Source organism: Medicago sativa, chromosome 6 (assembly GCF_051527215.1).
Source record: "Medicago sativa cultivar Bolivia chromosome 6, Bolivia_mono, whole genome shotgun sequence".
NCBI classification, from domain to species: Eukaryota; Viridiplantae; Streptophyta; class Magnoliopsida; order Fabales; family Fabaceae; genus Medicago; species Medicago sativa.
Genome location: NC_140754.1, coordinates 8,638,029 through 8,651,020, shown reverse-complemented (window position 1 = coordinate 8,651,020; position 12,992 = coordinate 8,638,029). Strand labels below are relative to the sequence as shown.

Below are 12,992 nucleotides of genomic sequence, written 5' to 3'. Positions count from 1 at the left end.
ACTTAAAAACTCTTTAAATTAATAATTATTAATTTATCGATAAATTAATAACTCTCTAAATTAATAAATTTCTCCGGTCCTGACATTATTAATTTATAGAGTTTTAACTGTATATGCAAATGAATAAAAAATAACACTAGTAAACAAATGAATCAAAGAATTGCTTGTCTCCCTACTAGATTACAAATCAGTAATCTCAAAAGGCACAAGCTCATTTTTATTCTATTCCAATAAATAAAGCATGAATATGTGAGAGATTGTTAAGTTCTTTTAGTATTTTTATATTTTATATTTTATATTTAAGTTATGAAGTCCCACATTGGATGATTTATATACATTTTGAGGCTTTGTATACCAATGTGTATTTTATGTCAGTATACAAGTTGGATGAAGAAGATTTCATATACAATCTTGTTTTATAAGAGAATCTCTGTATGCATGCTTGTTTTTTATGCTTGTTTTTTATGAACATTTTATTTTTAAGAAGATTTTTATGAATATCTACAAGCATGGAAGGGCTTTTTTGCAAGTTAATTATCATAAACTTATTTTGATTGAAAAGTTCTACTAATCCATATTAACCTAAAGCTAAGAATTGAAGAGTTTATAAGATCTCAGGAAATGAAGAAACATGGTGAAAACCTAAACATTCAAAGTACTAAGGTCACCATTCAAACCACAGATACTGTAGAAATATTGATTGATTAGGAAAATATAGGAGTTTCTTAACTTTTCAAACGAAATATGGATTTTTACTATGCACATAAAGTTAGATGTGACGTCACTTTAATTACTTTAATCTTTTTTTTTTGGAGATTTTAAAGTAATGTGTAGAAATTTAAGGCTGTAAGCATATTTGAATAGTATGTTACAATTTATATAGCACATCTTGACTAATGCCGTCAAAATGTTTATGAAGATTTGACCTTGATTAGCTTTTTCTTATAATGGTAGCAGACTAGAATATATCAGCCTCACTTAAGTTACTCTGGTCCTATATCAAATCGAGTAATCAGAAACTTTAGAAGGTGCAAAAGTATTTTTAATAAATTGATATTTTTATAAATAATGAAAAGTATTGTATTGCAAGTGCACCATTTTGTTCGACAGTGCAACAGTCTAGAAGATAGCTTACTTGTTGAGATGACCTCTGTTGTGAATTCGTTGAAAAAATCACACCAATGAAATACTTGATGTGTGGAGCAAAGTAATTAAACAACCAATATCAACATGAGAACAATTATAAACACAAACAAAAGTAGAAAATAACAAGAGAAAGAAAGAGAGAACACACGAAATTTGTTTACCCAGTTCGGTCAAATACTAACCTAGTCTGAGGGAGAGAGCAGCCCTCTGTTCCACTACAATGATGAGTAACTTTACAAAAGAGATATCAAAGGGTTACAAGAATAAGTCTCCCGTCTAATTCTACCCAAAGTCCCAATCTCTTCCCGTGACCAAGAGACTCAATCCTAATAGTGTTTGCCAAGGTGAATTAACCCCAACCCTAATGTTTGTTGCCAAGAGCAAACTCTATACAAACCCTAGTTTTCTTGTTGACTTCTAAACCCTTGTTTTCAGACTCTCTACCTCTCGGTTTACATCTGTTACTAGGTCTATATTTATAGTAAAATTATCCCGATTTTTGTCGAATGGAAAGGCTGAAACAACACTCAAAACCGGGCACGGATTTTACCAATTCGGGCCCCGATTTTGACAGTTCCAGAAACTCCAATTTTGAGTAACTTCTACAACAATCTCCACCTTGACTCTAAATTAGTGATAATGCCAATTTAACCATCAACCACCATTGCTGCTCTTTCCCTTGCTTCCCACTACACAATGTAGTTCCACAATTTTCCACCCAACCTCTTCAACCATTAGAATGCCTTCCGCCTTTTTGAAGATTCTTGCATCCAACTACACCAGGAATTTTAGGTAGTTCCACAAGTATACACCTTAACCTCTTCAGCCATCAGAATGTCCTCCACCTTCTCGAAGATCCTTGCATCCAACTACACTAGGAATTTTATGTAATTCCACAAGTATACACCATAACCTCTTCAACCACGGAACATCTCCCGCTTCCTTAAAAATCTCCTTGCATCCAATCACCCTTGATCTTTTAAGGTAATCCCACAATCTTCAAACTCCGGAATGCCTTCAGTCTTCATGAAGTTGTGGTCTCCTGAGGAATTCACTGGTAGACAAAGGATTTTGGGGTCTCCTGAGGAATTCCCTGGCTGGTTGGATCATTGGTTTTGCTAGAAGTTGTGGTCATAATACTAATATTAATGTTGAGCTTCATGCTATTTCTTATGGGTTGCAAATCACTTGGGATTTTGGTTTTAGGGATATCGTTTATGAGTTAGACTCTCAAATTAAGAACTTTGAACTGTGTTAAACTATAAGAACTTTGACGCATTAATAGGGATTCATTAGAATTGAAGCATTATAGGTAATGCTTCATAAATAGAGAATTGAAGCATTAATAGGGATTGAATTTCTTATGAAGCATTAATAGAGAATTGAAGCATAATAGGGATTCAAAATTCTTATGAAGCATTATAGGGATTTGAAATTCATCAAAGTTCTTATGAAGCATAATAGGGATTGAATTAAGAACTTTGACGTTTATGAAGCATTACCCCTACGCAGATTCTTAAACTACCAAAACCTTTCTTATGAAGCATTATTCAGATTTGAACTGTGTTATTGTCTAAAAGTTGAAAGTAACGATGAAAATTTTAATAAAAAGAGAGGTATTTTGAAATACCTTAGTCGCAGATTGTTGACATGAACATTTGCCAAGTCTCGAACTAAGGACCACAAGGTTGAAAAGAGAATCCTACAACCAAGTGATCTAAGGGAGACTAGCAATAATTATTGTTTCACAATTGTATTTAACTACATGCCTGTACTTTTTTCCAATTTTGGAGTGAGGTCTAAAGGTTACGCCTGGGGTTAGATTGGCGGTATGAGGTAGGAATAAGAAATGCATATTTAATACATGTATTTCTGATACGCTCCCATCATACGACGCTACATGACCATCCTGCCACGATATGTCATTAATCCTACATATCTGGCTCAGGGTACCACTTGTGTGCCATAGTGGTGTTTAATGTTATATAACATTGGCAAATAAGGGTGTGCCACGTGGCACACCCTTTTAAAAAATAAAAAAAATCAAATAAAGTTAGAATTTAGAATGATACAACACGTGAGAGAGAAAGAACATATATGTTCCTCTTCTCTTCTCCTTGCTACCTCACTTCCCAACCCACCACCCACCATCAACTTCTCTCCACCTCTCTCCACCGCCGTCCTTCTCTCCACCGTCAACCACGGTTATGCCATAGGCCAACGTCAATTCTTCCTCTTGCCTTCACAATTTGGAATGAATTTTGGGATTCATTGAAGATTGTTATTGTAGAGATCAGTACTATTAACAACAACAAATATTCTTCCTCTTTCACTTATCTCTTGAGAATTAGGTTGATTTGGATTCTTTGAATTGTGACAAACTAATGAAAAAATTGTTATAATGAAATTGTTGTTATTAGTTAGTGAAAAATTTGCAATAGGGGAAAAAATCTGCAGAGAATTGTTATTAATCTGCTATAATGAAAGAAACTGAAAAAATCTGTTGAGAAAAAATCTCAGAAAAATTGATGAATGTAGTGGGTGAGTTTTGTTTTGAAGTGAAAGGAAGAAGAAGAAAAGGGTTAAGCGTTCTTTCTTCTCTCTCTCATGTGTTGCTTTATTTAATTTTTTTTTATTTTTTAAAAGAGTGTGCCACGTGGCACATCCTTATTTGCCAATGTTATATAACATTAGAAACCACCATGGTACACAAGTGCCATGTGACAAATTTACTCTCTTTATAACAGCACCAAGAAAATTTTTAGTGGTCCTTCTCCTATCCCTACTCTAGGTTGGTAGTTTGATTGGTAACCTTGGTAGATCAAGATTTGGGGATCTCCTGAGGAATTCTATGGGTGGTTGGATCAATATTGGTTTTGCTGGAAGTTGTAGTCATACTACTAATATGGGTTTTGTTAACGAGTGTCTCAGAGCACTCTTTAATCATTCCTAATAAAGAAATTATTCCTTAAGAAAATTGAAGACTTCAATTTCCAATACAATAAATGCACAAACTTTCATAAAATCTTACCACTTTGGGTACATTAAGAGTGCCCCAGTGTCACTCATATATAACATTTCCCTACTAATATTAATGAGGAGCTTTGTGCTATTTTTCATTGGTTACAAATCACTTAGGATCTTGGTATTAGGGATATCGTTTGTGAGTTGGACTCTCAAATTAACAACTTTGACTTTTATCAAGGACGAGGTCCTACCTGCTCATGCTTATGCTCCTTTGATTGATATTGAAATGTTAGTTTTGTTCATACCTTGCATCAAGGGAACTTGTGCATATTGGTTTGTTAAACAAGGCACCTCACTTACTCATTAGCTTAGGACTATCCCTACTTATCCTTCTCCTCTATCGAGATTTTGTCTAGCTGATACTATGAGAACTCAGTTCCCCCGTTTCTAATTTTTTTTAGTCTTTTTCTTCAGCTTTAGTTTTTACTTTTGATAAAAAAAAAATATAATTAACAACCAAAAATCCCTTGTAAAAACAAAAAATAAAGATACCATTGGATTAACAACCAAAAACCAAAAAATAAAGATACCAGAGGATTAACAACAAAAAAAACTAAAAAAAAAATAAATTAAATAAAGATTAATCTCTCCATGGGTGAAATGAAGGATTGAATTTCATATTTTAATTTTAATTTTAATTAACAACCAATAAAAACTCAAAACAGAAACAAAGATACCATAAGATTAACAACAACAAAAAATCAAAAAACAAACAATAAAGATTAATTTTTCCATTGGTGAGCACACAGATTGAATTTCAAATTTTAAATTTAAATTTAATTCAATCTAGGATTTCACCAAATTGATAAGTTTCCTCTTTTATGCTTGTATACAATCTAATATTACACATTTGTATATAAAAACTCAAAGACCCTATACACTATTCTATACGGGACTTCTTAATTTTTAAAATTTAAGAAAACACCAAGAAAGACAGTAATCTCTTTCGAAGAAAAAAACTGGTTTAACATAATGTCAACAAAACAAATATTCACAATTATTAAGAGTTAGAGAAGTCATTTTTCACCCCAAAACAATCCTTTTGTTCAAAAGGATTGTGGTTTAACATAATCAACCACAAACACACAAAAAAAAAATGTAACTAACATATTTGTACTGATCATTGATGATGAAGTTTTCGTTCATGAAGAAGTCCTGATTATAGAATCCTTTCGTAACAAAAAAAAAGTAGTATCATTTAGGAGGTAAATTTTTAGCCACTAGGCTTACTTGACCAAAAAAGATAAAATTAATTGTCAAAGACCTAAAAAACTTTACTTTTAAATTATGTTATTCAAGCTAGCTGACGAGTTGAAAACACTGAAAAATGGAGGTGTGATCATTAGTCATCATAGTTTTTCTTCCATTGGTTATTTCTACTAATTGATGTAAAAACATGATTAAATAATTAACATTAGTATCATCATAATAACAGCTCTAGACTCTGGTAGTACCCATTTTATCAGGTTGGTTGTATCTGTGAATTATAAAGCTGTACATTTTTGGCTTAGGGTGTTCTATATGACACATAAAATACCTTCTCTTTCGTGTCACTAACAATCTTGCTCGCCAGAACAAATTTTGTTAAACATTGAAGGATATTTTAAAAAAAAAGTCATCTTCCAAAACTGCTGCTTCCTAAAAGACCTAAGATTATTCCAAAAATGATATATCAAAAAATAACAAACATAGATTTTGAGCCTAAATTCACACCAAAATGTTCCGGCTTCACATATGACAAGAAGGCTTTCCTTTACACAACCGTCTAGGGAGTGTCATTCAATCCTGGAAAATTGTCGGGGTTTTCTGTTAGAATTGAAAATGTTTTTCCAGCGGTTGCATGCATCTGCTAAAGGTAGTGTTACTCCCCGAAGGCCAATTTTCTTCAGGTCTTCTATTTGTTCTACTTTAGGAAGGGGAGCTGGGAAAAGGGAGTTTCACAGACTATTCTCTTCTCAGACCAACAACATTATGAACCTCCTCAAGGTCTCGGGTTCGATTCTCCCCAATGCCAATTTGGGTAAAAGTTCACCAAGCTTAAACATGCAACATTTGCGGGTCAAAAAATAAAACTAAAGATGTGATCAATTGTCATAATCAAGTATGGAGGAGATAAGCAATTGTTTATGTTACATAGTGCAGAAAGAAGTACTCCTGAGATCACTCATTTGATGTCACCAATAATGTTCAATGTATTAATATTAATCACTTATAAAAGACACTATGGTTTCACTCCAACAGAAAAAAGAAACACTCACAATTATTTAAAGCATGCATCTATATTATAGTGGTGACGACTATAACATATTGGAATTTTGTTTCAAATCTGCCTGAGGATTGGGTAGCTCAACTGATTTGAGTTAAGGGTTAAGAAGCTGGAAGTTCGGAGTTGGTTGCCTAAGATTGTTTTGGGCAAAAAGTGACTTCTTTAACTATTAATAAATGGGAAGATTTGTTTTGTTGGCATGATGTCAAACTAGACAAAAAAAATCAATTTCTTTTGAACTTTTAAAATATGTGAAGGATATTAAGTTATTTTAGTATTTTTATATTTAAGGTATGATGATAGAACCCCGAAATTTGAAAGCAAAACTGTATTTATTTAACTGGAAAGTGATGAGCTCAAAGCTCTTACAAAGATTAAAACAGAAAGTTGAAAAGATAAACCAGAGTTCTGAGAACTCCTACCAGAGCTAAGCTCCTAGACCAGAGAGAACTTCTCTCCTAAACAACTCTTAACAAACTTTCTGAATGCCTCACCTCTAGACTCTCCCCTCTTTTATAACTGAAATTCTCTTCTTAATGACTGACCCTCTAGGCTTCCCTCTCTTCAATAACTGCAATTCTGCCTAAATTCCATTAATTATTATAACCATTTGTATTCCCACAGCTTCTTCAGGCTTCTAGAGGTTGTGCTTGTGTGGATTGGGCCCAACAATTGGGCCAACACATGTACAGGAACTCAGGGTTCTATCAATACCTCCTCCTTCAAACCTTGCCTTGTCCTCAAGGCTAGCATTAAGACCTTGATTTTTCTTCAAAATTCCAAGTTCCCAAGTTATAATTTCTCTGTTTCCTTCCCACCTCGTGACTTTTCCTGACTGTAAAGTGTCCACAATTGCCATGTTAAGTTGTTTTTCCCTTATAATTTTCTTATCACTAAAAAGATGGCCCTGCAACTTCACCCTTTTTCCTTCCCAATTGAAACTAATTTCCCTCTCCTTCCAATCAAAGTTTACTTTGCCAAACCTCTGCAACCAAGTCACTCCCAACACAATATCAATGTCTTCTAACTCCAAGACATAGGCTTCAACCATGGTAGAAAATTTTCCAAATTGAATTTGCAAACCCTCACCCTTCCCCACAACAGCAACACGACCTCCATTCCCGAATTTCACACTTGCTGCCTTACTAGTGTCTATCGGAATTTGCAGATTTGATACCATTTGAAGCGATATGAGATTATGACTGGCTCCGGTGTCAATAAGGACCGTCACCGACTTTCCTTTCACCGTACCTTCAAGGTATAAAAGTTTAGAGAAAGAGCTCTGGATTCTACTTCTGTCTTTTAGCCCACACAGTGCCATAGAATTGTATTCCAAGGCTGGTACTTCATCACCTTCCTGCAATTCAATGGCTATGACCTCCCCTGCGTCATTCACCGTTTCGTCATCGCTCAAAATTACCAACCGGAACTGTTTTTCTGCGCACTGATGCAGAGGATTGTAGCGTTCTCCACAACGGAAACACAACCCTCGTGCTTTGCGATCCATTAACTCAGAATATGGAAGGTGTTTGATTCCTCTATTGCGGTCACCGTTCCCCCTTCGTCCATCGTCTCCGGTGTGCCTTGACAGATTTGCATTTGGGGTCACAGTTTGATTTGAGTTTGAATCAGGTTGATTACCTTTGTTTTGGGATGATTCAGTGGACCTAATTGTCAATCCATTACGATTTGGACCAGGATCAAAATTTGACCCGTTCCCCCCTTTTTTATTTGACCCGGATCCAAAGTCAGTTGACCCGTTCCCTTTTCCATCACGAACCCAGTTTCTTCCACCGCTCCGAGGAATCAGAGATCCTCGCAATTCTGTCTCAATATCACGCGCCACCCTCATCGCCTGAAGCCGTGTCATGGGATTGAAGGTTCTCACCTTCAATCGAATCTCAGGTTTGAGGCCGCCCAAAAAATACCCTAGATATTGTTCTTCAGGGAGACGATTGACTTGAGAAGAAACATACTCAAATTCTGAGATGTAATCCTCCACATCTCCTGTTTGTTTGAGATCCTTCAATTCCTCAAATAGATTGTCACTACTCCTCCCTCCATATCTATCAATCAAAGCTTGCTTCAATTTCAACCATGTGAGGTTGTCCTCTGTCTCGCGTAAGAGATTGAACCAATGGATGGTGGTTCCCTCCATACTCAGTTTTGCCAAACGGACCTTCACTTCCTCCGTCGTACCTTGTACTTCAAAGTATATTTCTGCACGTGTGATCCATCCCACTGAATCGTCTCTGTTGAACGCCGGCAGTTCGACCTTCTTCACCGCCATCTTGAATTCATCCGCTGAATCCTTCACTGAAGATGCTTCAGGCGTCTCTGGCGTAGGTCGATTCATCAGCTTCGCAAATTCCGCCAAAATGGTTTGACGAAATTCATCGAACATGTTCTGCACAGATCCTTCCAACGCAGAAATTCTCTCCTCTAAAGCATCAACTCTTTCAGACATTTTTGGTGGCATTCGGTATCACTAGCTCTCGAATATCCGGTAGGTCGGACCAATGATAGAACCCCGAAATTTGAAAGCAAAACTGTATTTATTTAACTGGAAAGTGATGAGCTCAAAGCTCTTACAAAGATTAAAACAGAAAGTTGAAAAGATAAACCAGAGTTCTGAGAACTCCTACCAGAGCTAAGCTCCTAGACCAGAGAGAACTTCTCTCCTAAACAACTCTTAACAAACTTTCTGAATGCCTCACCTCTAGACTCTCCCCTCTTTTATAACTGAAATTCTCTTCTTAATGACTGACCCTCTAGGCTTCCCTCTCTTCAATAACTGCAATTCTGCCTAAATTCCATTAATTATTATAACCATTTGTATTCCCACAGCTTCTTCAGGCTTCTAGAGGTTGTGCTTGTGTGGATTGGGCCCAACAATTGGGCCAACACATGTACAGGAACTCAGGGTTCTATCATATGAAGTCCCACATAGGATGCTCTATAGACCTTTTGAATCTTGATATACTAATGTGCACTATGTGCTTGTAGACAAGTTAGTGGAGGCAAATTTCTTGCAGAATTTTGAATTGCAAGAGATTTGTCTCTATATCTGTTTTTATGTTTGAAATTTTTTTACATTAGAATAAACTTTTTTTATTTAAAAAAGGTTATGGGATTTTTCCAACAACTCTAGTTTAACTTTTCATGAATATCTACAAGCTTCGAAGGGCTTTTCTGTAAGTTAATTATCATAAACTTTTCATTAATATTTACAATTTTATGTTATCTCCGCTTCATTGCTATGACTCATACATGTGGATAACTTAAGGGGGATGTATTGGATTAAGATTCTAAGGGATTTTAAAAGACTTTTTAATTATGAAAAAGTCTTGTGGTAATCAATCAAGACTCTTTGCAATTTTAAAAAAGTCTTGTGGTATTCAATCAAGATTCTTTGTCATTTTAAAAAAGTCTTGAGGTATTCAATCAAGACTTTTCATCACTTAAAAAAAGTCTCATGGTATTCAAAATCATTCAAATTTCAAAGGATTGTTTAATAAATTAGATTTTGATGGATTTTGTGAGATTGTCTAGTGAAATTTTAACAAAAAAAAGTCTTTCATGAAGACATAAGATTTCTTGGGATTGTTTTTCTTTAAAAGTTTTTACTATCTCTTTCTTATCCCTTCTTCCTTCTCTCTTCTCCCTTCCCTCTCTCCTCTTTTTTCTCCCTCCTCTCTCTCTCCCTTCTCTCTTCGTCTCTCTCCCTCTCTCTCTCTCTCTCTCTCTCTCCTCCCTTCTCTCTCTCCTCTCTTTTCTCCTCTCTCTCTCTCTCTCTATCTCCTCTATTTTCTCCCTTCTCTCCTTCCTCTCTTCCCCCTCTCTCTAAATAAAAAAATAAGAGCATGTATTCAAAATATTATGATAGAGAGTGTGTTGTAATCATTTCTTTTCAATGAGTACTTAAAATTCATAAAATCTTTTGAAATCTTATAAATCCATAAAATCCTTTAAAATTCTTTAAAATCTTATGATGTAAATCCATTGAAATCCAAATTGAAAATCCTGATTGTCTTTTAAAATCATGAAAGTCATTAAAATCCTAGAAAATCTTTTAAAATCTTTGAGACTTTTTTAAGCAAAAATTGTCCTTCAAAATCCTAATCCAATACACCCCCCTAAGATTCACAGGAAGTGGGGTAGAAATTGGCTTTCACTTTTGCATGTTGAAGCACCGCAAGGCTTTCTTTAAATAATCCTTTTGAGAAAGCCAAATCTTCCAGTCTTTTCTATCTCGATAAATTTGCATCCTTAAAATCTTGTTTGATGGTCTTGAGTCTTTTATATTGAACTCCTTAGTCAATTGTACCTTTAAGTCTTGGATTTGTTGGGAGCTACCACCAACATGTTGTCCAAATATAACAGAAAAATGATAAAATCATTATCATCAAACCTTTTGTAGTGTGTACAATGGTCTGAACTTAGTCTATTATAATTGAGGCTATGTGTAATGTCATTTGGGAACAAAGTAAAGTGTATCCCCTTTTTAAGAGTTTTGGTAGAAAAAGAATACAAATGGTGCTTCGTTCTCTCTCCTCGGAAGTATCTCTCCGGCCACCGTAACTAACTTCTCCGGTGGCGCTTTACCTCAATTTTGCTTCATTCTTCTCTATTTTTGTTGCGTTTTTGATCGTTTTTTCCTCCTCAATCAAGATCTATCCATGGTTTTCACGATTGTTCCAGTTTGATCCCGTAGCTCCGTCGACGGTTTCTCTCTGATTTTGATCGGTGATCCTTGGATTCTTCCTCGTCTTCACTGGTTCTGTTATGGAAAATATGAAAACTGAAATTCATTTCTCTTAAGTGTAATAACAGATACAAGTAGTATTTATAGGTATACAAATATCCTATGTACATGCTAAAGTAACCTGCTTATCAAGCTATTATCAACTTTAGTGTTATTACTTGCAATGCAAGCTATGTCTCTAGATATACTACTATCATCTTCCTTATTCTCTAACAGTCCCCCACAAGCTGGGACATGGTATATGTCAAGCATTTCCAGCTTGGACAGTAATGTATGAAATGGTTGAGGAAGTAGAGGTTTTGTGAAGAAATCTGCAAGTTGTTCCTTAGAAGAGACTGGCAGAAGCTTCATGATACCAACTTGCATCTTCTCTCTAACCAAATGACAGTCAATCTCAAAATGTTTTGTCCTCTCATGAAACACAGGGTTGGCAGCTATATGAATGACGCTTTGATTGTCACAATAGAGGACAGGAGGCTTGATGAGAGACACATGCAAATCTTTGAGCAAGTAAAGGATCCATTGAAGCTCACAGGTAGCAGCTCCCAATGCTCTATACTCTGCTTCAGAAGAGGACCTGGAAACAGTCAATTGTTTCTTGGTTCTCCATGAAATTAGAGATTTTCCAAGATAAAAGCATTGGCCAGAGATTGATCTTCTAGAGTCTAGGCACCCTGCCCAATCAGCATCTGAGAAGCCTGAAAGCATCAAGGAAGAATCTCTAGGAAAGAAGAGACCTTGACCAGGGCATTTCTTCAAGTATCTTAACACTCTAGTTGCTGCTTGAAAGTGCTTCTCAGTAGGTGAAGAAAGGAACTGGCTGAGCTGCTGAGTGGCAAAAGTGATATCTGGTCTGGTATTGGTGAGATAGATCAATCTCCCTATCAATCTTCTGAATAAGGGAACATCATGATAAAGAGGACTGGAATCTTGATGAACTTTGCATGATGGTTCAGAAGGAGTTGAAACAGGTTTGGATCCCAAATAACCAGTATCAGAAAGAAGGTCCAAACAATATTTTCTCTGACATAATGAGATGCCTTGAGAAGAATGAGCAACTTCTAAACCAAGAAAATACTTTAGCTTGCCTAAATCATTGATTTTGAATGCTGCATGTAAAATTTTCTTGATGTATTGAAACTCATGCAGAGAAGTACCAGCTATAATCACATCATCAACATACACTAAGAGCACAGTGAAGGAACTGGCAGTTTGTTTGATAAACAATGAGTGATCAGAGTTTGATTGAGTGTATTGATGTTGAACAAGAAGAGAGGTAAGTTTTTCATACCACTTTCTGCTTGCCTATTTAAGCCCATAAAGAGACTTCATGAGCTTGCAAACTTGGTTTGGTTTAGAAGTTGTGACACCTGGAGGTACAATCATGTAAACATCTTCCTGTAAATCACCATGAAGGAAAGCATTGTTTACATCTAATTGATGAATATGCCAATTATTGATGGATGCTAGGGCAATAACAGTTCTCACTGTAGTAAGCTTTGCAACTGGTGAATAGGTGTCAAAGTAATCAAGCCCTTCAATCTGGTTATATCCTTTAGCAACCAGTCTTGCTTTGTACCTTTCAATGGTGCCATCTGCATGATGCTTAATTTTGTATATCCACCTGCACCCTATAGGTTTGACATCAGGTGGTAAATCCACCAGTTTCCAAGTACCAGTATTTTCAAGAGCTTTCAGTTCAGCTTGCATAGCCTGTTGCCAACAAATGTGCTTGCTTGCTTCATCATATGTAGTTGGTTCAGAATGAGAGTCAATAGACAAAGTAAA

At 35.7% G+C, this 12,992-nt stretch overlaps 1 protein-coding gene across 1 annotated transcript; it reads right to left on the bottom strand.

The window, feature by feature from the left end:
- Positions 1-6,752: 6,752 nt before the first annotated feature.
- LOC146912556 (uncharacterized) lies at positions 6,753-9,366 on the bottom strand. The gene has a single exon (XM_085722126.1). The coding sequence runs from the start codon at positions 8,916-8,918 to the stop codon at positions 7,077-7,079; it is 1,842 nt and encodes a 613-aa protein (XP_085578252.1). The 5' UTR covers positions 8,919-9,366; the 3' UTR covers positions 6,753-7,076.
- Between the last annotated feature and the right edge of the window lie 3,626 nt (positions 9,367-12,992).